The sequence below is a fragment of the Protopterus annectens genome, chromosome 8.part0 (assembly GCF_019279795.1).
Source record: "Protopterus annectens isolate FY-2018-M chromosome 8.part0, PAN1.0, whole genome shotgun sequence".
Taxonomy (NCBI): Eukaryota; Metazoa; Chordata; order Ceratodontiformes; family Protopteridae; genus Protopterus; species Protopterus annectens.
The window spans coordinates 19250026-19276211 of NC_056741.1; the positions used below are offsets into that span (position 1 = coordinate 19250026).

Genomic DNA, 26186 nt, shown 5'->3' on the forward strand with positions numbered 1-26186 from the left:
TTTACTATGCTTTTACATTACAAGGACTAGGATTATTCATCTAGTAACAGTAAGTGTTTACCTGGTGTATCTGAGCTGGGAAGCGCACAAAAGGGCTCCAAGTATCTCTTTGCACTTTTTATATACTGTGACTGTACTTAAGCAGTTTCCAAAAAAATGTGTTTTCTGCTGCTGTTCTAAGTAGTTAATTGCACTATATTACACTGTATATATTAGCTGTAAGTACTTTGTGTGGTCTTGTTACACTTGGGTCCCAAACCAGCTATTCTACATTAAGGTGTTTTTTGCAGCTTTGTGGCAGAAGTATGCTGATCTAACCTGCCTGAGTTGGGGATTGCTGGTGGAAGACTGTGCTTTCCTGAATGTAGTTAGCTTAAATCTTGTTTTTCTCTGCTCATGTTTAAGCCTCGCATTTATGTGGTGCTGTTCTTTGCGCAGCAGTGGTTAGCAGTGCCCCTGTATAGAAGAAAAAGCCTAGAAGCTCAGTTTTTCCCTAAACAGTTGTAGTGAAAAATCCTTCCAAGCTTTTCTGCTGGTCTAGGAGCAACTCAGTTGCACACTAAGCAGCGTTGCCTTATAGATCAACGTTAGCCTACACAAAGTATAGGTTCCTCTTGTAGTCTCGGCATTACCAGCACAGTCCTGTCAAATTTACCCATTCCCTTCCCCAATAAAACATACAGTAAGAGCCAGCTAGCATGGGTGGGCAGTTCCCCATCATCTCACTGGCCCATCTAATAGACGTGGGCATCCAGAGGCTGTGTAGCAATTGTCTCATGTACACTGACAACCACTTATTCCTGAAACAAATATTTTATGTGAAAGATGTAGTTGTACTATGAAATTGGAGGCAAGACTTTCACATAACAAATCGAATGCCAAACAGGTTGCCAGCATACACTTCCCACACTAAATAAGGACACAACACAAACCCACACATGAGGAGGTACTCGCTAGTAACTTACCAAAAGATCTGAGGTGTCCCAAATTGAAACCACTTACACACAATGCAAAACACAAACAAGCAGGTCTAAGCAGCATTTTACCTTCTCCAAGTATGATGTCACAATACAAACAAAAATGTTGGACTTTAACAATCGGTTTAAGCTTATACTGTCAGCCCAAGGGGATCCAATATTTGTCAGCCTGGGAAGACATGGTCGACGGGCCACTCTGCTTTGCCAGGGATGGTCTGCACCTCATATTCTAGGCATTCGGAAACTGGCAAAGGCATTAGCCACCCCTATTGTACCTTTTTGAGCAGTGTCAAAATAACCAACCTCCCAACATAACATATCCTCTCAAGATAAACTCAAGGTACTGTTGCTTAATGCTAGGAGTCTAAACGAGAAACTTCACATCCTTGAAGTGCTCCTCACTTTGCAAGATGCTGACATTTGTGCAGTCTCAGAGACATGGTTCAAAGGTGCAGAAAGCACCCCAGCCATGCATGGCTACAATGCCTTCTATACGTTCTGACCACAAACTGAGTGTGAAGGAGTTAAGGAGGCGGTGTATTCATCTTCATTAAGGATAAGTACACAGAGACTGGTCAAACAGTAGGGACCTTCTCTTGAGCTGCACCATGTCCAATTAACTATAGGCAAAGCTCCCTACCACATCATAGCTAACTATACGCCCTCACCATAAAACAAGAAAAGCATACTGCATACTTGGACTTACTGGAGTCAGTTGCCACCTACCACTAACTAGGAAGCATACATGACCACAAACATGCTGGCTGAGAGGTTCTTGGACTTTCTCAATGCAAATGCTCTGAAGCAATTGTCAGCACACCCAAAAGAGGCTCAAATGTCTGGACATAGTACACATTAGCATGGGAAAGCATTGCAACCCCCTTCCCCGTATGACCCCCCCCCAGTGAGACTGGACTAATCAGTCTCGCCCAATGTAATTTTAAGACCAGACACCCCATCAAGCTGAAAAATGCTTAAGAATTTTTCTAAGACAAATTACCTCTTACTAAGCAATCAATGGTAACTCATAAGGCTGTTTGAAGTTCAAGGATGGATTTTCCCTGGATGAGGCAATCATCCAGACAAGGATAAATGTGCATGCCTAACATTCTGCAGCAAGCTATAACCAGAGCTAACCATTTGGTGAAAACTCCAGGTGAAGTGAATAAACCAAATGGTAAGGCAGAAAGCTGGTAGTGCAAACCTGTTGCTACAAACTGAAGGTATCCTCCTGTGCCCCTTTGCAGTAGGGATGTGAAAACTGGTATCCTTAACTTCTACTGTAACTATGTGGGCTCCTGGAAAGAAAATGGGCAGCAGTTTTTGAAGGGTTAGCATTTTACATTTGGAAATATTTAGGAAATTGTTTAACTTTGACAGGCCTAAAACTGGTCGCTAAACACCTTCCCTTTTTAAGACTAAAGATCCTGGCATAGAACCCCATTTTGTCACCAGCACGGGCTGGTTCAATGGATCCTTTTTGCAAGACTTCTTATAAGATGGGGGGAGGAGACCCTCTTGGTATTTAGCATCCATAAGAAGGGGGAACTTTTCCCTGAACTGAATGAAGCAGCCCTTTTCTATGATGTTTAAGACACAATGGTCCTAGTTGGAGAGTTTCCACCAATGTAGAAAAGAAGGTCCTACTGCTAGAGAGGCAGAGAAGGGTTAGAGCTGTGCATACTCACTGCTGTTCTGGGGGGGGGGTGGTCTTTGGACTCCCCAGCTCCATGGCATTTGCTCAGGTTACAATCTTCTGGACTGTCTTGGTCTGTTGGTCAGGGAGGCCTCACTTCATCTTGTCTAGGAAGTACAGACCAAGGCTTAAAAGTACAATTTGTATTACATCGAGGTGTGGGAGACTAATCAGAATTCTCTGACACTTATTCCCCTTTCTTGTCCAGTTTCTCTAAAACTTAATCTGCAGGGGGCTCCAAAAAAATTCTTTATCTAGTGGGGCAGCAAGGAGTAAAGCCTTTAGTTGGTCAGAAAGTAGTCCAGTCCTCAACCATGCAGGTCTGAAAATAAACCCAGTAGCAGCTGCTCTGCTTGAGGCACCTGAGTTGTGTCTGTATCCCTGCAATGCTGTTCTGTCTCCTACAAGTCCCTTTTTAAAGGGCTCGTCTGCAATGCCTTTTGTCTTAGTAATGATTTGTTTCTGCAAGGACTCAAGTACTGTAATATGAAACTGGCAAATTTGGGCCCTTGTGTGTAGAAGATTTATAGTTCCCCCCCCTATCATTGAGGTAAGGGGAGGGGCTAGCATAATGGTTAAGGTCTTTACCTCAGAGATACAATGTAAACCTCTAGGTTTGATTTCAAACTGATTATTGGCTAAGCTTGTAATAGTCTGCAGACTGACAGGTTCATAGGCAAATACTAAGCCATGTCTAGCAACAGCCTTAGGGGTAACCCTTAGCAGCTTCAGTTGACACTACAGAGGGACCAACTTGTGGGGTTCTTGTCAACAGGCTTGTGTATCAAGCACTCTACACAAATTATACGGTTACACTGGGGCAAATGGCAGAAAGTATGGGTGCAGAGAGAAATCTTAGAAGACATCCTGTACCACATGGACTGGAAGAACAGCCAGTGGTCTGGGAAATGGCAAACTTAAAAGCTGCTGCAATGGGCCTGGGACGGAGAATGTCTCGTTCCCTCAATGAAAAGCCCCCATCTTCATCAAGGTATACCCAAAGGATAAATCTTCTGGGACAGAAACAAAGAAGGTATCTGAATAGGAGTCTGGGTAGGATTGAGGGGGGAGGTCTTCAGAGTAAGATCATTCTTCATTTTCAGATTATGAAGACAGACTCCTGCTGAAAAGAAAACTCCCTCCTTTTACTGGGAGGGACTTCATGAGTAGTCTATGTCTGGCTGACCTCCTTGGATTTCATGAAGGCCATGAATTCCTTGGCAATTTTAAAGAGGTCCTGAGTTTTGACTTGGGTTGTAGTGGCTGATGACTACGAAGTAGGCTGAGGTAAAATGACTGGTGTCTTTGGTTTAGACATCTGCTTAGAAAGGGAGGGCGCTGTATGAGGTAGGGTGACTGCAGCCTCTATCCAGATGACTGGAGTGTGTCCCTGCAAAACAACTGTGAAAGATGAACCATTTCCCTCAGTAACAAATGCTCAGACTTTGGAAACTGAAGCTTGTTGAGCTACTTCAAACCCAACAGAGTGAAAGTAAAATAGACTGGCCTGTTGCCACGGCAGCATCCAGAGGGATCACAGAAAACTCTGGGCTACTAGTCATCGAACCTGGGGGCTGCGAAAGCACCTCACCAGCGTCTGTTAACTTGGACACAAATGAGGAACGATAGCTATTCTCCGAATCCCTTTGATTAGATTTTCTATATTTGCATTTCTTTGGCAAACTAGTGATCAAAGTTGAGGAGAGAGGAATCTGGTCCAAGGACTCCATGTGGGCTGTGAGGACTTCGACAACGCTTAAGGATCTTAGCTCAAAACCTAACACAATCCTGGCAACTAGGAATGTCGTGCTGAGGTCTCAGACAAAAAATTAAAATCTTTATACACAATTCTTTTACCACACTTCAAGCAACTAACTTTTTTGAGCATTAACCAGAAGAAAAAAAATTCCCAACATGGTATTTATCTGAAAACCAGTTGTAAGAATCTCTGGAGAAAAACAAGCCAAACAAAGTGTATGACAAAATGTAGCGGCACATCAGACTGCATGGCTAAAAAGAACTGAAAATGGCACAGGATGCCCCTCGTATACCCAGACGTCTGAAAGCTGCCCCTCAGCAACCACTGGCTAAGATGATGAAAGAGACTAGAAAACTGGGTCAGTAGTGTAATCTTACATGGCAGGAAGACCCTAGAATCAGTACTGCAATATTGACCAAGAAAAACATCTGACAGCACAGATCCCAGGAAGCAGACAAAAGTAGATCCTGTTGAGTGCAGCGTTACAAAGTACAACACAAATATCCATAAGACAACCCATACTCTTCTCACTCCTCTAGGCAATGGGCAAGACCACCCCCTACTTCTCTTCTACAAAAACAGCAGCGAGTTAACACTAGTACCTTCAGTTAGGGTTCATTACTACTTGACAAAGTTTGGTACATCAGTAAGCGTTTACCAGGATCATGGAACTCCTCAGATATACATGTTCACATCATATGTACCAAAAATCTTTGCACTTAAAGTCATTTACATTGTACAGTAACGAAGTTTGATGCTGACCATCCTTATAAAATACCTGGCTAATAAGGCAGTAACATGAGGCTAACAAATCTTGCAAAGACTAAGCAGGACATGTGCATGATACAAAACATATGAGCAAGACATACACACAGTAATTGTTCCCAAACAGGATGCAAACTTACCTTCATCCTGGAAGCCTTCTTCCCCCCACGGATGGCATTGTCTTCAAATGAGAACTCATTCTCCCTGATCACCGCTCTACTGTCTTTGTCACCAACATAAGTGACCACATACAAATCTGGTGCCCACATCTCAAATTCTCGCTCCCAGTTGATAATCGTGGAGAGAGGAGCACTGACAAGAAATGGACCCTTTGAGTGGCCCTAACATTTGAGAAAAAAAAGTTAGTGATGCACAAATTCAAACTACAAAACCTGATATGCAAATACAGGCTACTACAAGATAAGAGCATTTAGTAGTCCACTGATGAGGCATACTTGCCTACTCTAACAATGCCCAAACACAGCTGGGGAAAGGGGTAGGTAGTAAAAGAAGCTTTCCTTTACTGTGGTGGAGTGCAGTAGTCTGCGGTACATATCCAAGGAAAGGGGGGGGGTTAAGGCTAGCTGTCACATAACTGCACACTAGTGCTGGCAGTGTACAAAGCAGACCTCACATGTATCAGTAGCATTTATTACACAATGCACACCAGATAAAAGTGGTAACAGAAAAATCCTTATTGGCAGTACTCAATGTGCCATCTAAACGATTTCCCATTGAAATAAACAGAAGCTCCTCCTCAAAAAAGGACCCAAGGAATATAGGCTGCTTTGGTACCCAAGCAAGCAGAGCTTTGCTCCAATAAGGGCAGGGCTACAATAACACTGGAAGACAGTGCAGGTCAAAACAAAGGTAATAGGAAACTTAACAGGAAGAGAGAGAGAAAGAGAGAGAGACAGAGTGTGTGTGTGTGTGTGTGTGTGTGTGTGTGTGTGTGTGTGTGTGTGTGTGTGTGTGTGTGTGTGTGTGTGTGTCACAGGAAATAGCTACAGAAACTTGCAAATCTCAAGTCTATTTATCAAGAACTAAAGCACAGTACTGCATGCAGCACCAGGCACAAAAGACAAACTATATACATCAAACGTGAACAGTAGTTTTAGGATCACACAAAGCAACACCACACACCTACCTCTTTGTAAAGCGAGTAAAGAAAGACTGCAGTCTGAACAGTTTTTCCCAGACCCATCTCATCTGCCAAGATGGTATCTGTTCCCTGAGCCCAAGAGAAACGAAGCCAGTTCAATCCTTCTAGCTGATAAGGATGAAGAGTACCTCCTGTGGCATCCAGGTAGTCTGGCTGCTTCTCATATTTAACTGTCGGCTTAAGACAAAAGAAAATCATCATCAAACTTCTTGCCTCATCCAGTCCTACAAGTCATTCATTAAAATTCTGGTTATGCAGACTTTACATATATAGAAATCTAGTTGTTCTAGGCTCTTACACCTTACGAGCTCACACTATTCTTTGTGCAGACTTCACATATATACAAAATGTAGTTGTCCTAGGCTCTTACACCTTACGAGCTTGCACTATTCTTTGTGCAGACTTCACATACATATATAACATCTAGGCTCTTACACCTTACCCAGCTCACACTATTCTTTGTCCTAACCAACCAACCACCTCCTGGCAGTCATTTTCAGTGAAACTTTCTTTTCAAGTTAACTTTAATTGCCAACTTGTGTGCTCTCTCGTTTATTACTCGGCACCTACTAGCCATATATCACACCTCTGTACTGGAACCCCCCCCCCCTTGTACATATGTATGCATAAACATATGTACACATGTAATAGTGGTTTATACCTTAAGTACAATATTTTACCTGCTTCTGGAGTACTAATTTCTCGTTTCAATTCCGTAATACTCAGTCAAGCCTTTAGTGATCTCGTCTGCCTGCAATTTTATTGCATTGACTGCTGTCCTAGTGTACCACAAGTACTGCCATGTCTCAACTGTTGGTTGAACCCCCCCCCGCCAAAGCCATCTGTTGAAAATGAAAACTAGCCCAACTGGACCTTCGTGGTTATCCAATCCAAATGTTACAAACCAGGTATGCTCCCTGAAAAACTAAATATCAGAACAATGTGCATCAAATTACTTCAATGGTACTTCAAAAGTCTGGAAGACCTGCCCCACAACCCACTACAAAATAAGACCCAACCTATGTACTCTTTCCAAAACAGGTTTTCTGCAAACAAAATTGCTGCCTACCAGCAGGTCCGTTCCCATTCTGCCATATTACCAGCTTTCATAACAAATGTCCACGAATAAAATACCCTAGGGAAGCAAAGAACAAATGGATGACCAGGTATGCTGCCTTAATAAAAGGTACAGTGGGATGTCGGTGAAGAAGATGGGCTACCGGTAAAGCCTTGAGAAAGGCTGTGCATACCCAAGCGCTTGCGGTTGGAGACTTAGTAAAGCCTTTAGAAAGGCTTCATATACAGGTCGTACTTCTGGCTGGTCAGGTTCGCCTGGTGAGAGGAACCGCTAGTGCGGCAGCTAGTAATCAAATTTTGAAACACAGAAAAAACAGGCAAAACAACGTAAATGTGGCTCGGCTAATGAGCTCTGCTCGCCGTGGTGGCAAAAAAATCAACGTAGTCGAAGTTCACATTCTAGAAGGTTGTACTTTAGTAAAAAGTACCAGAAGTACAATCACCATCGAAGCATAGTTCCTTAATGAAGGAGTGATCCTGAGGATATCCTTTTATAAGAATACCTGGGGGTGTGTCAGTGGGGGCCAATCAAGTGTGGGTGGAAAAAACCTTTATTGTGATTGGGTATGACAACTTGACATCACACCTTGCAATCTGATAGGTTAGATACCCTGAGCCAGCTCATACGTGGTTAGTAGAATCACTCGAAACCTACAATAGTGAAGTTCGGAGATTAGCTAAAATTAGCTAAAAAAATGTAGTTAACTAAAAATAGTCTTGCTGGAAAAAAATCAACCCTTGCTGGCAAAATACATTGTTAGGCTACACTTTTCGAAATCTTCATCAGGATGGTGGACGACCTACAAGAGCATAATAAGCAAAGCTGAGCGTACTAGAGAAATAGCAACATGTATGTAAAATAACATGCATGTAAAATAAGCAACAGGCTAGAAAACCAAAAAATAAGACCAAAAACTAAGAACCAGGATACATACCCAAAAATATGATACAGAAATTAAAAAGAAACAAAAAAAGAGAAAAATTCTTAAATAACGGATATCAATAGAAACTAATGTATTAAGATGTGGAACTGAATTGAATTAGGGCTGTTAATTAAAAAACAATCTTAAAAAGGCACTGATATGTAACCTGAAAAGCTAGAAAGAAATGAAAAAAACAGTAATACTGAAACATTGTAGAAAACATGAAAGACAAAAAATATATATTAATGAACCATTGACCAAAAACGAATGAGTCCGAATTTGCCAGGGGAAGTCTCAGACCATGGTCTGGAGGTAGACTTGTCTAGACTCACCAGTTCTCTGGTTCTTATTTTTTGGTCTTATTTTTTGGTTTTCTAGCCCGTTTCTTATTTTACATACATGTTATTTTACATACATGTTGCTATTTCTCTAGTACGCTCAGCTTTGCTTATTATGCTCTTTTAGGTCATCCACCATCCTGACGAAGATTTCGAAAAGTGTAGCCTAACAATGTATTTTACCCAGCAAGGGTTAATTTTTTTTCCAGCAAGACTATTTTTAGTTAACTACATTTTTTTAAGCTAATTTTAGCAAATCTCCGAACTTTACTATTGTAGGTTTCAAGTGATTCTACTAACCACGTATGAACTGGCTCAGGGTTATCTAACCTATCAGATTGTAAGGTGTGATGTCAAGTTGTCGTGCCCAATCACAATAAAGGTTTTTTCAACCACATTTGATTGGCCCCCACTGACACACCCCCAGGTACTCTTATAAAAGGATATCCTCAGGATCACTCATTCCATTAAGGAACTATGCTTTGATGGTGATTGGACTTCTGGTACTTTTTACTTGTATGACCTTCTAGAATCTGAACTTCGACTACATTGATTTTTTGCCACCACGGCGAGCAGAGCTCCTTAGCAGAGCCACATTTACGTTGTTCTGCCTGTTTTTTCTGTGTGTTTCATCTTTGATTTCTAGCTGCCGCACTAGCGGTTCCTCTCACCAGGCGACCTGACCAGCCGGAACTACGACCTGTATATGAAGCCTTTCTAAAGGCTTTACTCAGCCTTCAACCACAAGCGCTTGGGTACACAGCCTCTCTCAAGGCTTTACTGGTAGCCCAGCTTCTTCACAGACATCCCACCGTACCTTTATTAAGGCAGCCTACCTGGTCATCCATTTGTTCGTGGCTTCCCTAGGGTATTTTATTCATGGATGTTTTTCCTCCTCTGCATAGGAGCTTAAATACCCAGGTCCCAAAGACAATTTTCCTGCTGGACAGCTTTCATAAAGGGATACATTTTTCAGATCTATATCCTTATTCCATAGGTCAAAACCAGATACCCTCAGCAACACAAAACCAAGAAAAGTGAGCAGTTAAGCAAAGTACAACAAAATCACTACACAAACAGTAGAAACTTGCAAGGACCACCTCATTTGTTTCCTTCCCTTGATTCAACCTCAAGACCACACAGAAAACAGGAAATAAAGGGAGGGATATGTCATCTGTATTAAATTTTTTATTCTACAACTGAGATTTCTAGTATCATTTGCCTTATATGATACCACACAAGAGGGCAAAAAGCAAGTATAATGCTCCTTTAGACAGTTTGTTAAATCAGAAAAGGACAGTTGTGTACACTTACCATAAACGTAGATGTTCCTGCATCTTCACTGTTGCAGTAATACTGCTGCCCTGGAAGCCCAGGTCAGCCCAAATGCCACAGATTGTTTTCCCTCTAGGTCTCTTCCCGAATATAAAGACATGACACACTGACAAGGGTCACTGCTACGTACCACTTCTTAAGATTGTTCTTGTCTTTGATGGGGAACAAAACCTGCTCATACTGCCCCTAATGGGATATACTACAGGGACCTACAAAGAATCATCTAGATGCATGGAGAGAGTTTAAGTGGGAATCTAAACAGCAAGATACAGGGGGGGATGGCAGGAGAGAATGGTTACCATGACAGAAATCACCATCAATGTTTATGTTAATTGTATACAACGGTACTATGTTCACCATACTTTACTGTTGCAGTTACACCTACATAAAGAGGGAGGTTGGCAGAAAATCTCACATTGGACATAGGTCCTTGCATGACTGCTGAGAAGCCTGTTCCAGAGGCAATGGATAGACTGTAGTGCTTGGAGTAAGCGTGCACTGTGAATCAGGGGGCTGCTTCCAGAATGGACTGGACAGACACTCCCCCAGTAAAAATGATGCAGTGGCTCTGGAGGAGCGTCCCAATTGCCATAGCGCTTGCAGCAAAAGACAATCTAGTTAAAAAAAAAAAACTGGTCAGATTTTCTGAATCCCTTAATCTTACACAGATAAAACCCAAGCTGCCTGGGCACATCTAAAGACAAAGTCTCTTTCTCCTTTGGATCAGAAGAGACAAGTAAATGTATAGCATGGTTAAACTTTCATGACCACTTAAGGCATAAAGGTTCTTACAGTGATGCTATCCTTGTGAAATCTGAGAAAGGGTTCGCTACATGAGCATCTGGGGCTCAGAAATCTTCTTGCTTGAAAGATGGCCACTAACAGGACGGTTTTCCAAGTGGTACTATTTGAGCAGGCTCAAAGGGATGCAGGACAAGCTTCTTTAAAAATGTTTACGTCCCGTATTTAGGAGTACAGATTAAATAAAAAAAGATGGTTATGTCAGCTAAGGATGTGTGTGAGGGGGACTAAAATGTAATACAAAAACTGAGAAACTGGAAGCTCGTTTATGGATAAGGATATCAAGATAAAAAAAGAGTGAAAATGTTTTTAGTCCCTTTAGTTTTATTTACAACTTGGGTATATTTTTTTTTTTATCAACCACAGGAGAAATTGTAGACTATCAAAAACTGAATGAATTTATCTGGGACAGGAAGAGGACAAAAGTCAAGTGGGTTAAGTTCATAGGTGTATACTAGGCTAACGACCATTAAGGTTCTTAAAAGCCTAGCCATGCAAACCATGTGACCCACAAATTTGACTTGTGTTTTATTTATTGGGGCAATTTACTGACCAACTCTGACCATCTGTCATAAAGGAGGCCAGCCAAGGCATGAATTTCCTCTGATTACCCATTCATTGGCTCAAGTTGTGCTTAAATAGGGATAAGGAACCTCTTCCAGAGAATGGGAATTCTATGAGAAAAGCCTCTCTCTTTCCAACATGTCCTATTTATATCGCAAACAAAATTTAAGTCTGAATCTAGTAGTTCTGATGCTGTTTGGCAGATATGCAAATTTTTGACCCTTCCAACAGATGATGGTCTAGGATTACCCGATTTACAGGCATATTTTACAGCTACACAGTTAAGGCTCACATATATAAAACAAGCAGAAAGCTATAAGGGAATGATGAAGTGGGGCAGGGGGATTCAAAAAACAGGAGACTGGGATTTGAAAAACAGATCCTTAAGGAAAACAGCAGGCACTACATACCACATAACATTCATAAGGTTGCAGAAATTATGCTAAGAACTAAGCCAACAAGAGTACAGAAAGGCAATTTTGCAGATAGGGATGACTCATTGGGGTACAGATGTTGGGCAAGACGGGAAAGGAATTTGCTGGAGGAAACTGGCAAAGGAATCAGTACTGGGAGAAAATAACCAGAGAGAAAGATAACAGAATGGGAAGACTACATTTGGACTGTAGGCTAGAGAATGCCTTCCCTATCAGGGATTGATAGAGTATAGGCAAAGAGATATAGATATGGGGAATCCTCAGTGAAAGGCCTGCCCTGGTAGAGTTTTAGTTGAATCTACAAAAGAACCTGCTGTTAAGAATGGGATAATTAGCAGAACATGTACAATACTGCACAATAACTACACAAACCAATCAGAGGAGTTTAGAAAAGACTGGTAAGAGATTGGACAAGGAATTCATAAGGAAACAATGGAAGGACATATGTATGGCTCCCAGATATGTAGCATGGAAGATTTAGGATTTTTGCCTGAAGTGCTTGCATAGAAACTTTTTTTTTATCCCAAGCAAACTCCAAAGAACTTTTCCTCAAGTAGATGCCAAACACTGCAGGTGTGATGGGGAAGAAAAAGGTAACTGGGAACAAATATTCTGCAAGGGAAATGAGTTGGCAGACAAATCCCTACAGAGTAGTCTTGTCAGTAATATTGGGTGAGCAAATAAGTGTAAATTTGGAAATGATTTTTCGAAAAAGGAATACAGGACTTCAACTGCCTAGACATAGTAAGGCCTTAAGTTGAATTCTTCTAGTGGCTGCTGAACAACAACCTCTTTCTTCTCATTTTCTACATGGGGTCAGGGTGTCATGTTAACTGTCACCATCTCTCTCAATTCAATGTCACACTCCTGCCTTTTTCGATACTCATGCTCGACAGTCGCAGATCTCTCACACAGTCCATCCACCTCTTTGCTGGATGCCCTTTTTTCCCCTTACCTTACGGTCTGCCCCAAATCTTCACTAGATTCTCTCTGCATCTCTGCACAGGTGCCTGAACCACCATAATCTGTTCTCTCTGATATTTTCCTACAAATGGAGCTACTTCTGCTCTTATGTCCTCACTTCATCTGTCCTACATTGTGCACCCTACCACCTTTCTCAGGCACTTCATTTTCATTATTTCTGTCTTCCTCATCTACTCTGCCATTACTGCCCATGTTTTTGTGCCATATAATAGTACTGGTCGCACCACTGTTTTGCACATCTTACTTTTCAAATTCTTCGGCATTCTTCTGTCATACACTACACCCGACAATCTATACCAGTTGGCTGTAGCCCCACTGATTCTAGCTTTAACCTCTTCATTCAGGCTTCCTTTCTCCTCAACCACCCCTCCCAGATGCCTAAAGCCGTTGACCTGCTCCACTATCTTCCCTTCTCAGTTCTCAACTTCTTCTGATTTTGCTACCTTGCTGCCATTGTCACGGTCTTATCTGTACTTAGTTTCATCCCATGTGCCTTCAGTTTTGCATCCCATTCCCCCATCCTTTGCTGAAGCTCTCTCAGAATCTGCCTGTAATGCCACATCATCCACATACAGCAACTTTGTTGATCTGTCCCCTCCGACCTGTTTGCTAATATAGTCCATCACTTCTGCAGTGGTGCAGTGGTAGCGTTGTTGCCTCACAGCAAGAGATTCTCCCGTTCGATTCTCGGCTGGAGTGCGGGGAGTGTCTTCTGTGTGGAGTCTGCATGTCCCCCCCCCCCCCGCGGTTGGGTGGGCATTCGAAAGACATGCTTAAATGGGCGTGCCTTCATTGAAGGTTGAACGTCGAGCTGGCACCTCGGCGTTCGTGAAAATCTACTGCCAATCACTAGCGGACCGGAGTTCCGCTGTGGCAACCCCTAACCAAGAAAAGCCGAAAGACAACAACAACCAGTATAACAGCAGTGGGCTCACAGCTGAACACTGGTGTACACCCATTCCCACTAGGAACCCTTCTGAGACCAAACACTGTTCGTACTTGAGTCACTGGGTCTTTGTACACAGCCTGCACTAATTTTACCAATGTTTCTGGGACTTCAAACCACCACAGTTCTGCCCAAATCAGCTTTCTTGGGACCCTGTCATATACTTTCTCCAAGTCTAGGAATGCCAAAGTTGGACTCCTTCCTCAACTCAAGCTTCTTCTCAACTATCTGTCTCACTGCAAACATCGGCTCAGTTGTGCTGCATCCTGATTGGAATCCAAACTGCTCATTTCCCATCTTACTTTCTACTACTCTGCGTATGCATTTATTAATCATCCTCTCCAGGACTTTCATGCAGTGCTACAGGAGTCTGATACCTATGTACTGCCCACAGTTGTGGATATCCCCTTCTCATACTCTGGCACGAGTATTATTCTCCAGTCATCTGGGATGCACCTTTCTCGCCACACTGCTACAAGTACCCTCAGCAGCCATTTCTCTCCCATCTCACCCAGCACCTTTATCACATCTGCTGTGACCTCATCAGAGCCTGCTGCTTTCCCGGACTTCATTTTCTTTAGTGCTGTTCTCACCTCTTCTAGGGTGGGATCCTCTTCTCTCACTAGACAGGGTCGTGGACAGTACAGCTAATGTGGGGTTTTCATTCAGAAGTTGCTGGAAGTGCAGCTTCCATCTGCCTTTAATACCACATGGACTGGTGAGCAGGTTGTTAGTGGCACTCCTTACGAAGGGTGCCTTGACTGCCTTCCTTATCTTTCTTTGTCTTGCAGTCTGATATAATTTCTTTGTGCCACCCACTAAAGTCACTTTCCAGAAATTGGTGCCTCCAATGCCCTGTTCTTTGCTATTGCAACTCCTTTCTTAGCCAGCCAGTATTCCTTCCTAGCCTGGTCTGTCTTTTCTATCTCCCACTTTTTCCCGCACTCTTCCTTTCTTTTGGGGTCTTCCTGGACTTGTGCATTCCACCACTTTTTGCTAAAAAAAAAAAAAAAAAAGAAATCCGTCTACATCAAGTGTATGTGAAGTACTGAATATTATAAAAGAAAAGTGGAAGTGGAATCTCTAGAAAATGGTAGTTATAAATTACATGGAAAAGAATGGAAACTACTTAGTCAGTAATGTTTTGGAGAAGTGAGGTTTAAGGGAAGGCAGGAATTGAGCAACTCATGTAATGTTGGATTGATAGTTATACAAAAAATACAAGTGATATATAACATTTGTAACCGGAAACATGTTAATATGGTGTGCTTTATTTTATATAAATTCATGTTTGCCTACATCTTGTGACATTTCAATACAGGTGTTAAAAATATATAGATCCCAGTCTGGGAAGGGGCTTTACTAGGTGGTCTTAAGAGAATGATCTCCTTGAGGAATTGTTCCACTGCAGGGTGAGAAAAGAGCAAGCTGCAAAGACGGGCAAGGTGGATATACCTGAAGTATCGATTTTAATGGAGTAAATAAACTCCCTTACAGAAAGGTTTTTCCAGGTAAAATGCAACAAGGGGGTCATTTGCTTGCAAAGATCGCTGTACCTTGGACTGGCACAAGTGAGAATACTTTCCATTTAGAGATGCAGGACTTGCAGGCGCTGAGTCTTTGGCTTCTGAGTACGAGTAAGATGCAGCTGCCCCTCCAGACCCTGTGATTTACAGTCTGAGCAAAACTAGATCAGTCTGTATTTCTCTGAGACTAAAAGAGGAGCCTCTGGCACACCCTTACTTGTCAGTTTTCTGAAGTCAAACATCTTCAGTGTCCATTCAAGAGGATCTGATACTGACCCGATTTATTGGTCCGCTATGTTGTCCACCCCACGTGAGGTATCAAGCCAACAGATGTAATCCCATTTCTTTTGCTGTTTTGCAGAGCTGCATGACCATACAGCATAGCAAGCAAGAGTGGCTAGCTCCCTCCATTTGTTCACTGTCCCTGCCAATATATTGCCTGGTGTCTAGCTTTGTTTGAATGTCAGAAAGGTTCTGCAAACTGCCATCATTTCTTTGCCATACTTTCTTTTGGATTAATATGACTAAGTAGTTTTTCTCCCTTGCCTTGCACTCAAAATATCCATGTGCACCCCCCCCCAAATAAAAGGTACATCTGTGGCACCTGTGGTAATTACTTAGTGCTCTTTTTAGGTTACAAACATCTATCCATAACAGCTCCTTCTTGACACAAGGAAGCGTCATCTTAAAGCACATTGGGTATTGGCACCAATACCACACATTTGAGATACCACAGCATTTTTCTAACATGCAGTTTTGCCAAGGGTATTATTAGGAAGCAAAACTCCATATACCTCAGTACTCGAGTTCTCTGACAGATTCATCTTGCACTAACTTTTAGTAGTAGTGTTTTAGGCAGAGCTTCTATCAGTTTAATTTCTCCAAGTATTTTGGGTTTCTAACATCCTGATGGGAATTACTATGTCAGGGTAAGATTAGAATTAATGAAGTTAGTATCATTTCAGTCTGATGTTAGCCAAGAGTGCTCTGCAATACCTGTAATGCCCCCAGCATTGCCTCCTCCTGTAATTCACATGGCAATACACATTTGTAACCTAACTAAATTATCAGATCTGTTGCTTCTACTAATAGAACTATCTGGGTATCCTTCATCCACAATGCTCTCACTTCGGCCTGCAAATCCTGGTATGACAGTTTTTCTCTAAATTCAAGACACTGATCACTTGGTGTAGCAAATTCAATGATCAATTCTACTTTTAACTTTTGTTCGCAGACTACTATATCTGGTTTTATTTTTTTTTTTTCAGCTGTTGATCCCATGGAATAAACATTCTCTATAATGCTTTGTGGTTCATATTTCTAAGGCCTCTCAGCTACTTCAAAATCAAAGCCAAGAAATCTTAAATGAGTTACTGCTAAATGCTAGGAGTCTAAACAAGAAAATCCACTTCCTAAAAGCTCTCCTTACCCTGGAGTGTACAGACATTGGTGCAATCAATCACTGAGACATGGTTTAATGCCGCACAGCACCCTGGCAGTCCAAGCCTTCTGTAATGAAGTGATGTATTGCCAGCTATACCAGGAGGAGTAGGGCACTGAATGTGTAACATATGCCAGCACAGCTAGTTGGAGCTTTGTAATGAATTATATGTCATTTGTATGTTAAACTGATTTGTACAAGTGATTGTGCTGAAAATTATCTGTAAAGCTGCTTGTGGTAAAAATGCAACAGTGGGTCCTGCTGAACAGAAAAATAATACACTTGTATGTCAGTGCGTTGTAACTGTTGAAATTAATACACTGTAACAGAGGATACTGGAAGAGAATGTTACTCTCACTCCAACTAACTTTGAAAAACAGTCTGAAATTGAGTTACCTGGGTTTAGGCCATAAGAATGTATATCAGTTCTAATTGCAGCCAGAAACAAAATGTCTGAAAACCAGGTCTAGGAGTCCTACTATATTGTTCTTAGGGGTGAACTAATTGCTATCCTGGAAGGGTGGAAGCTCTTGAAAAGGTTTTCTAGCTTCCAGATGCTGTAACACATTAGCAAAAGCACTGTGTGCATGAATTATGACATGTGCTAGATTCTGGTTCAGTTTCTAGTAAAGAGGGTAGTGTGGGAACCAGGAGTCAGATGACCAGACGTGTGTAATGTCATTCTGCACGCCAGCACTGAAATGATGCTTTAATATTAGATGAGACAGAAGTCTCAAAGTAATCTGTTTGTGAAACCTGACAAAAGAAGGCCCATTCATCCACTTCATCATGCCTTGCCCTAGTAAAGTGAACTAAGGAACAGTAATTCTTTAGATCAGTCAGGTAAATGTAGCAAATAGTTAAGTACCGTTTTTCTGTATCTGTGGAAACCTTTCCATCGCTGTTATTTTTAATATTTCCTGTGACTGAAACTCTGGTGTCTATTATAAATAAATATTATTTTTGTTCTTTTACTAGAAAACATATATAAACTTTTCATTGTGGCTGGTCTTTTAAAGAATATTTTAACCTTTGAGAATACTTATATTTGGCGACACTGTGGCCGCTCTTGAAAGCCTTCATGCATTGGTCAAATTACCAGTTGTATTAATTTTACTCAGTACAATTGGGTACCCTTGCAAGAGTCTTACAGTAGCTGGCTTCGGAGTGCCCTGGTGGCAGTTATCTACCTTACAGTGTGGGCAGAGGGTGCATAGCTGGTAAATCTGTGCCAGCCTTTCCCAGGGGTGTGTATGGTGCATGCGTGTGGTGTGTGCATGTCAGCTACTTGGAGGAGGGACAGAGCACTGGTTTCACACACACACTCTGTGTGGTGGAGGACTCATTTATTTAATTTATTTCCAGTTTGATGACCAGAGAGGTCCACTGGACTTGGGGAGCCCATTTTCAGTGGAGGCCCAGGGAGAAAAGCTTTGCATTACATAGTTTAGTTACATATACAATCATAGTAAAGAAGACACAATTACAATTTCATTTCATGCTAGAGAACAGGAATAAATTCTTTGGTTGCACAGTATCGAAATACTTAGGATGGTAGTGGTAACTTAATTGAGAGGGAGAATAAAGGCTTAGAAGGAAGAGAGAAAAAAAGGTGGGATGGGTTATTTATAATACGTACAATTATGTTATTTACAATATGTACATTTATGTTAGGTTAGTTTGTACTCATAGTTAGTCAGGAGTTTAAGGGGCGGGCTTATTACTAAGCTAGGTGGGGAGAGTGCAGCTGCATTTCCTGTTGGAGGAAAGGTAGGACTGTAGCTGTTTTAAAGTTTTCACAAGTCCTTAGAGAGGAAGGAAGAGAATTCCATTTTTAGCTAAGGAAAAGGATAGAAGCAGCTTACCAGCAGGACGATTGGGTTTGCGGACAGTGATTAGGTTTTGGTGAGTAGATCTTGGAGTTCTCTGAGGGGTGTAAGGTTGAAGGATGTTGGTTATTGCTGGGCACTTAGGTTGAAAAATTTGTCTGTGGGCTGTAGTAATTTGGAGATAGTCTAAGATGGTTGGAGAGTTCAAGCCAATTTAACAAATGAAGGGCAGTACAATGACGGGAGGAGAATTTGGCTTTGGTTGCAAATTTATAAATCTTATTATAAGAGACTTTCAATTTGGAGGAGAGAGAGGCAGATAAGTTTGTTAGTAGAGGAGTGCCATACATTAGTGAGAGGAGCAGATAGGTAGTGGTGAGTTTGTCTGGTGGAAGGAGAGAGAAAGTGGATGTTTCTGTATAGCATACCAAGTTTTATATGGGTTTTCTTATGTTTTGCTGGATGGGAGTGTCAAATTTTAGGTATTCATCAATAGTAACCCCAAGTAGTTTAGCGAAGGGAATAACCTCTATAGTAGAGTTCTTTTGGCTAATAATTTAATTTGGAACGAGTTTTTATCAAGAGGGGAAGTTTGGAATACTCTGCTGAGGACTCAACTCAGCAGCTGTGGTCTATGTGGAGTCTTATTTGGAGCCTGGTGAGAGAGTGGGAAACCGCCCCAGGATGGGAGTGTGTTCCCTTTGTGTTCTTAAGGGAAACTGTGCTTGGTGAGATAGCGGATAGCTGCATCTGGAAATACTATGTGTATCTATTTTTGTTCGAAGTGAACATCCCTTGCCAGTGTCAGTGGTGAGGACTGAGGCTCCTTTATTACTGGCCCAGAGCAGGGGCATCACACCTTCCACACACAGACCAGCTATTACAAAAGCAGGGACTACAGGCAGTCCCTTGATTTACATCACAAATAAATGCACCTCAAGGCTAATCAAACAAGACAATGTACTTCAGCTTCCCCATGTGGTAAAATCTCATACCATTTCCTTGCAAGTTGCAGGTCTCGCTCTATGACCCAGGAGACCCGTAACATGAATTTAAGACTACTGGAAACACTCCCCATCCAACTCAATACCATATTCACGGACAGCTTTAATTGTCCCAGTATTAACTGGGAATTAAATACAACACCAGATATGCAGGCACAGAGATTCATGGATTTCGTAAAAACAAAACTCCCTGGGTTAGACTCAATACACCAACCTGGGACGGAATCATACTGGATCTGGTCCTCACTAATATGGGAGTGCGCTGTACACTCCCCTACTAGAATGTCTTCCCTGGTAAAGTCAGACTACAAAATGGTCTCCTTTGAAAGTAAAAATAAAATCACGACCCTCAGCTAAACCTGCAATATTCAGAAAGTACAGTTGTGTACACTTACCATAAATGTAGATGTTAGAGTGTCTTCACTATTGCAGTCAGCACATTTGGGTTATCCCTGCCAGGGTAGCCCTCAGTCGGCCCGAATACAAGAGGCTTAGTATTTCTGTGTCGGTTGCTATCGCTTCAGGACTGACGTCAGGTCATCAGTAGTATAAAGTAAGGCAGCAAACGCAATTACATCAGTTTTTCTTGCCCTGTCAGGAGCCCCAAAGTGGGAGTCAGGATATGGTAGAAGAACCCCACCAGTAGAAAGTAAATACCAGAAAGTTCCTTGTAAAGAGAGAGAAAGAGAAAAAGGGGGATGGAGGGAGGGAAACCAGGACTGCAACAGTGAATACACTAACATCTACATTTATGTTAAGTGTACACAACTGTACTATGTTCTTAAGTGTTTCACTGTTGCAGTCATCACATTTGGGTTGATTCCCAAAGCTGAAGAAAAGGGTGGAGGCAGTCAAGAAGACTAGGGGCTGGCTAGAGACTGCAGTGGCAAAGCCTGCACTGGATTTGAAGAAGATAGGCTGGTAGTAATGCTTGGTGAAGGTATGAATAGATGTTCATGTTGCAGCTTCCAGGATGTCCCTGGTGGGGACTCCTCTTAGGAAAGCTGCAGAGGTGGGGGTTGCTCTGGTAGTGTGTCTCCTGACCCCCTTAGGGGGAGGTATCCTGTGGTGCTTGTAGCAGAAATGTATGCAGTGTGCTATCCATTTGAAAATGGTTTGGACATGGCTTTGCCATCTGCTCCTATAGCAAAGCTGACTAACAACTTTATCAGTCTTTCGGAATGACTTCGTCCTGTCTAGATAGAATCTGAGCCGTCTGTGCACATCTAGAGAGTGTAGTATCCCTTTCCCACTTGTTTTGTGGGCTAGGGAAAAAGGTGGGCAAATGAATGGATTGGTTGAGAGCCATAATGGACACCACTTTTGGCATGAAGGATGGGTTAGTCCCGAGGGAGACCCTGTCAGCATGGAAAATGATGAAGGGCTCTACAGCCATGGAACATATTACCATGGAACTTATAAACAAAGACATTGGCAACCTTCAAACACTGGACCCCACCCAGTTTGGGTTCATGAAGGGCCGATCTTGCCTCCAAGAACCTGACTGACTTCTTCGAATCAGTTTCTAGAGCTGTGGACGAGGGTAATGCGATCCACACAGCCTATCTAGACCTCGCCAAGGCCTTCAACACAATCCCCCACTCTGGAATCCTAGATAAACTTACTAAGCTGGGCATTAATCCCTACGTCATTCAATGGGTTGCCAACTGGCTTACTGACAGAACCCACACTGTAAAAGTAGCTGACTCCAAATCCAGCTTCAGCCAAGTGGAGTACCTCAGGGTTCAGTCCTGGGACCGCTCTTGTTTGGCATCTACTTCTCTAAAGTACAGGCCAATACTAAGGGACTCTGGCTAACAAAGTTCGCAGAGGACTGCAAACTGGGAGCCATTATTGAATCCCCAAATAATGTGGATACTCTACAAAAGGGCCTTACAGAAAGAGATGCTTGGTGCCAGAGCCATGGGCTCAAGCTCAATGCCAAGAAATGTATAGTTATCCCCTTTGGGGAAAAAACATGTACCCATGAATTACTACATAGGTGGCAGTACATTAAACACCGAAAGTGTGATGAGACTTAGGGACACAGGTGAATAGTGGTCAACTTCGATAACCACATCGCCACAACAGTCAGGAAATCCTTCTATGTGGCACACGTCATCACCAAGGGCTTTTCATCCAGAAAAAAGGTCATTGTCTCACTGTACTCATCCCTCATTAGACCCATTATAGAATACAGTGCCCCATTTGGTATGTACCTCTCAAGACATCTGCAATTGGAAAGGCCGCAGAAATACCTCACTAAAAGAATCACAGGCCTAAAGCAGATGCCCTATGCTGACTGTCTAAAAAAAAGTACAGTTGTGTACCTACCATAAATGTAGATGTTAGAGAGTGTATTCACTGTTGCAGTCATTACACTTGGGTTATCCTGCTGGCAGGCGACCCGCAGTCGGCCAGAGTTCCAAAGTCTTGGTCCGGCATCGGTTGTTGCTTCTTCCCTGACGTCAGTGCGCCAGGGGTATACAAGATGCAACTGATGCCATTTTCTTCAGTGTTTCTTGCCCCAGATGTCAGGTGCCCCCAAATAGGTAGGCAATACATATTGCTACTAAAAACATACAGCAAAATATAAACACCTTCAGCTACAAGCAAATATACCACAAAGGTTGTATAGGACAGAAAGGTATAGAAAAGTCCCAGCAAAGAAAGTGGGGATGGAGCGTGGGTAACCTGGACTGCAACAGTGAATACACTCGAACATCTACATTTATGGTAGGTACACAACTGTACTATGTTCATAGTGTTTCACTGTTGCAGTCATTACACTTGGGTGGAATCCCAAAGCTGAGGTAGGGTGGCTGGGCCTAAATAGGATTAGGAGTGGCTATGAGGCCCTGCAGAACTGCAGTAGCAAAGCCTGCTCTTGATTTAGAGTAAAGAGGCAAGTGGTAATGCTTGGTAAAAGTGTGCACTGAACTCCAAGTTGCAGCTTCCAAAATGTCCTTGGTTGGTACCCCTCTGAGGAAGGCTGCTGACGTGGCAGCTGCCCTGGTAGAGTGTGGTCTAATGTTGTTAGGCACTGGCTTTCAATGTTGTGCGTAGCAGAAGCGAATACAGTGTCCTATCCACTTATAGTCTGCTTTGAGATGGCCTTTCCTTGTGATCCTGCAGTATAAGCTGCAAAGAGTTGCTCAGTTTTTCTGAATGCTTTTGTTTTATCCAAGTAGAAGCGTAACTGCCTGTGTATGTCCAAAGTGTGTAGAAGCCTCTCCCCTTTACTCTGGGGATTTGGATAGAATGTTGGCAGATGAATGGTTTGGTTAAGAGCCACACTGGATACCAACTTTGGCATAAATGTTGGGTTCGTCCTTCGAGAAACCCTGCCTTGATGAAAAATGATAAAAAGTTCCACTGCCATTCAAGCCTGTAGCTCTGAGACTCTTCGTGCAGAAGTTATTGCTAGGGGCAGAGCAGCTTTCCATGATAAGAATTTTATATCAGCTGTATTGGCTGGCTCAAAGGGAGGCAAAGTGAGTTTCTCCAAGACAAAGTTGAGGTCCCAAGTAGGTGTCTGTGCTCTCCGGGGGGTCTTGTTTTTAGCCCCTCTGAGGTACTGTCTTAGTAGTGGATGAGAGAAAATAGGAGGTTCCATGGTATAATGAGCTGAAATGGCGGAGGCATGGATCTTAATAGATGAAAAGGATAGGCCTTTGTCCAACATCTCAGTTAGGTGGTATAAAATCTGAGTGATATTTGGTACAAGTGGGTCAAAGCCTTGTGCCTGGTTCCAGTGGCAGAATCTCTTCCATTTGTCTGCACAAGATTTCCTGGTGCTGGGCCTCCTGGCCTCCAGAATGACATCCATAACAGCTTTAGAGAGAGGTGTGGTCTGACTGTCTATGGTATCTGCCATGCAGCCAGATTTAAGGTTCTGAGTTGGCTGTGCAGGATCTGATTGTTGAGTCAGAAGTTGAGGGATTTGAGGTAAAGTCCAGGCTGGGCCTTGAGCCAAGTTCTTTAAGATTGGGTACCAGTGCTGGCGTGGCCAGTCTGGGGCAATCAGCATCATTTTTGGCCTCTCGTCTGACTTTTAGGAGCACCTTGGAAAGGAGAGGCAGTGGTGGGAAGGCATAAACTTTTAGGTTTCTCCAGCTGAGAGAGCATCCACTTTCCATGCTTGTGTGTGATAAGTCCTTGTGCAGAATGTTTGAAGTTGGCAGTTGAGAGGGGAGGCAAAAAGATCTATGTCCGGGCATCCCCATTTCTTTGTTATCATGGTTGAACACCTGTGGATTTAGTTCCCACTCATGAGGATCCAGAGTATTTTTCTTTCCTGGCTGGAATTGCGCTTGCAAATGAACATGATAGGTCAGTGCTGTGTTATACAAAATCATAGCTCGTCTGCAAAGGGGGTATGAGTGCGTGCCCCCTTGCTTATGTACACATTACTGTGGTGTTGTCCGTCTTTAGTAGTAGTTGTCCTGGATGCAGTAAGTCCTTGAAGGCGGTCAGGACATTCTGTACAGCTAGCATCTCTTTTTGATTGATGTGAAGATGCATTTGTTCTGCAGACCACTTGCCCTGAATACATTTTCCTGCCATGTGCGCTCCCAGGCATAATCCGATGCATCTGTCAGTGTTTGCCTGGCTGTGGGTAAAGTGAAAGGCTGTCTCTTGCTGTGGTGACATGCCAGTGCCCACCATCGAAACTCCTGTTGCAGGCTGGGAATAACAGTTGTTGCTTCCAGGCTGTGGCAATGTTGAGTCCAAACATTTTTTAGATACCACTGTAACTTCCTCATATGCAGTTTTGCATATGGAATTAGTAGGATGCAGGATGCCATGAACCCCAAAGCCTGCAGAATTTTTCTTGCAGGTAGCTGGGTTTTTGTTGCCATCATTTGAAAGTAATTTGTCAGTTGCCTTTACTTGTCTGGCGTGAGATAAGCCATCTGGGTAGTTGTATTCAAGCTTGCACCTAGGAATATTATCTCTTGAGAGGGCACTAGTTTTGATTTCTTTTTGTTTACTGTGTACCCTAGGCCAACTAGTAATCTTTTTACAAATGCCAGATGCTTTAGAAGAATGTCCTTGCTCTCTGCTTGAATAAGGCAGTCGTCCAAATAGGGATATATCTGAATTCCTTCTTGTCTGCAAAATGCAATTACTGGTGCCAGGCATTTTGTGAAGACCCTGGGCGCAGTAGATAAGCCAAAGGGCAGTGCAGAGAATTGGTAATGCATTGTGCCAGCTATGAATCTGAAGTATCTTCTGCAATTTTGTCTGATTGGGACATGTAGGTATGCCTCTGAGGTCCAAAGTAACAAACCAAGCCTTTTTGCCCAGCATGGGTAGAAGTTGCTGCAGTGTCAACATCTTGAATTTTGGAACATCCAGGAAGGTTGTTTAGAATAGACTGATCCAGAATGGGTCTCCAGGCTTTGTCCTTTCTGGGAACCAAGAGTAAAATCCTTGTCCCTGTTCTTGCTGAGGTACTTTTTGAATAGCTCTCATGTCCATGAGAGCTGTAATCTGTTTTTGTGCCTGTGCCCATTGGTTTTGTGGCAGGTCTGGCATTCCTTTTGACCTTGGAAGGGTGTGAAAGTGGAACCTGTAGCCCTGAGAGACAATATTCAGTACCCATTTGTCCTGGGTGATAAAGTGCCAATTTTGTGAGAAAAGTGCTAGCTTTCCCCCTAAAGGTGCTGCCAAGAGATAAGTGCTTGGCTTTTGAAAGGGGAAGTCATTGGGACTGTTTCCTGTAAGGTTGTGACTTGTCTTCTCCTCCCTTGGGGGTAGAAGCACCCTATTGTCTAGGTCTGTAAGAGCCTTGTTGCTGAGATCTACCTCTTGGGCGTCTGTATCTGCCTCTGAGGCCTGTCTGACACAGGAAAGGACCAATTTTTAGAAGGCCAATTTCTGCTAAATCTAGAAGGCTGTACCTGTAAGAAATCCTTTACCGTCTGCAGAGATTTTGCCTTATCCTCCATTTTCTTTAACACCTCTTCTGCCTTAACACCAGACAAGGTATAATGCTGTAAAGGAGCATCCAGTAATTTAACTTTAACATGATCAGGTAAACTTTGTTCTTTAAGCCAGGCATGCCTTCAAATGACAGATCCTGTAACAGCAGCTCTACAAGAAGCCTCTAAAGAATCAAAACCACATTGCAGAGTATGTTTTCCCACTTGTTCAGCTGCATGCAATAAATCCTGCATTTCCTTATTGTCAGGACATTCTGAACTCGCAAACATTTTCTGTTAACAAAGACATTAAATATTGTTGGTATTTCAGCATATGAAACTGGCAGTTCAAAGCCCTTACTGCTAAAGTTGCAGAAGTGTAAACTTTTTTCCCCCATCTATCCAGTGCTTTGGAATCCCTGTCAGAGGGGACTTGTTTTTTTTGCAGTGGAAGCCTTCACTCCTTTGGGACCCTGAGAAATTGTTTCTGGGTCAGCAGCAGGGTTTTTATAAAGAAATTTATGAGAATCTGGGACCCTATAGTACCTGTCTGGCTTGACTGGTGCTGGGGGGTAGAAAATCAGGAGACAAACTAGATTCAGAAAAGACATCATCAATATTTAACAGGGGGAATAGGAAGAGGCCTGTGCTGAAGTAATAAAAGAAAATCTCTGAGCCTTTTCTTTGATTCTGAATAA

General features: G+C 42.6%; 1 protein-coding gene across 1 annotated transcript in view; it reads right to left on the minus strand.

Annotated features, from left to right (window-relative positions):
* The window catches only part of LOC122807962 (chromodomain-helicase-DNA-binding protein 4-like), a 1347878-nt gene that overhangs the window by 799048 nt on the left and 522644 nt on the right, over positions 1 to 26186 (minus strand). Inside the window, exons 9-10 of the mRNA XM_044078994.1 lie at positions 6345 to 6536; positions 5338 to 5538 (exon numbers count right to left, since the gene is read on the minus strand). Coding sequence (XP_043934929.1) covers positions 5338 to 5538; positions 6345 to 6536 — 393 coding nt within the window. The remainder of the gene's footprint in view (positions 1 to 5337; positions 5539 to 6344; positions 6537 to 26186) is intronic.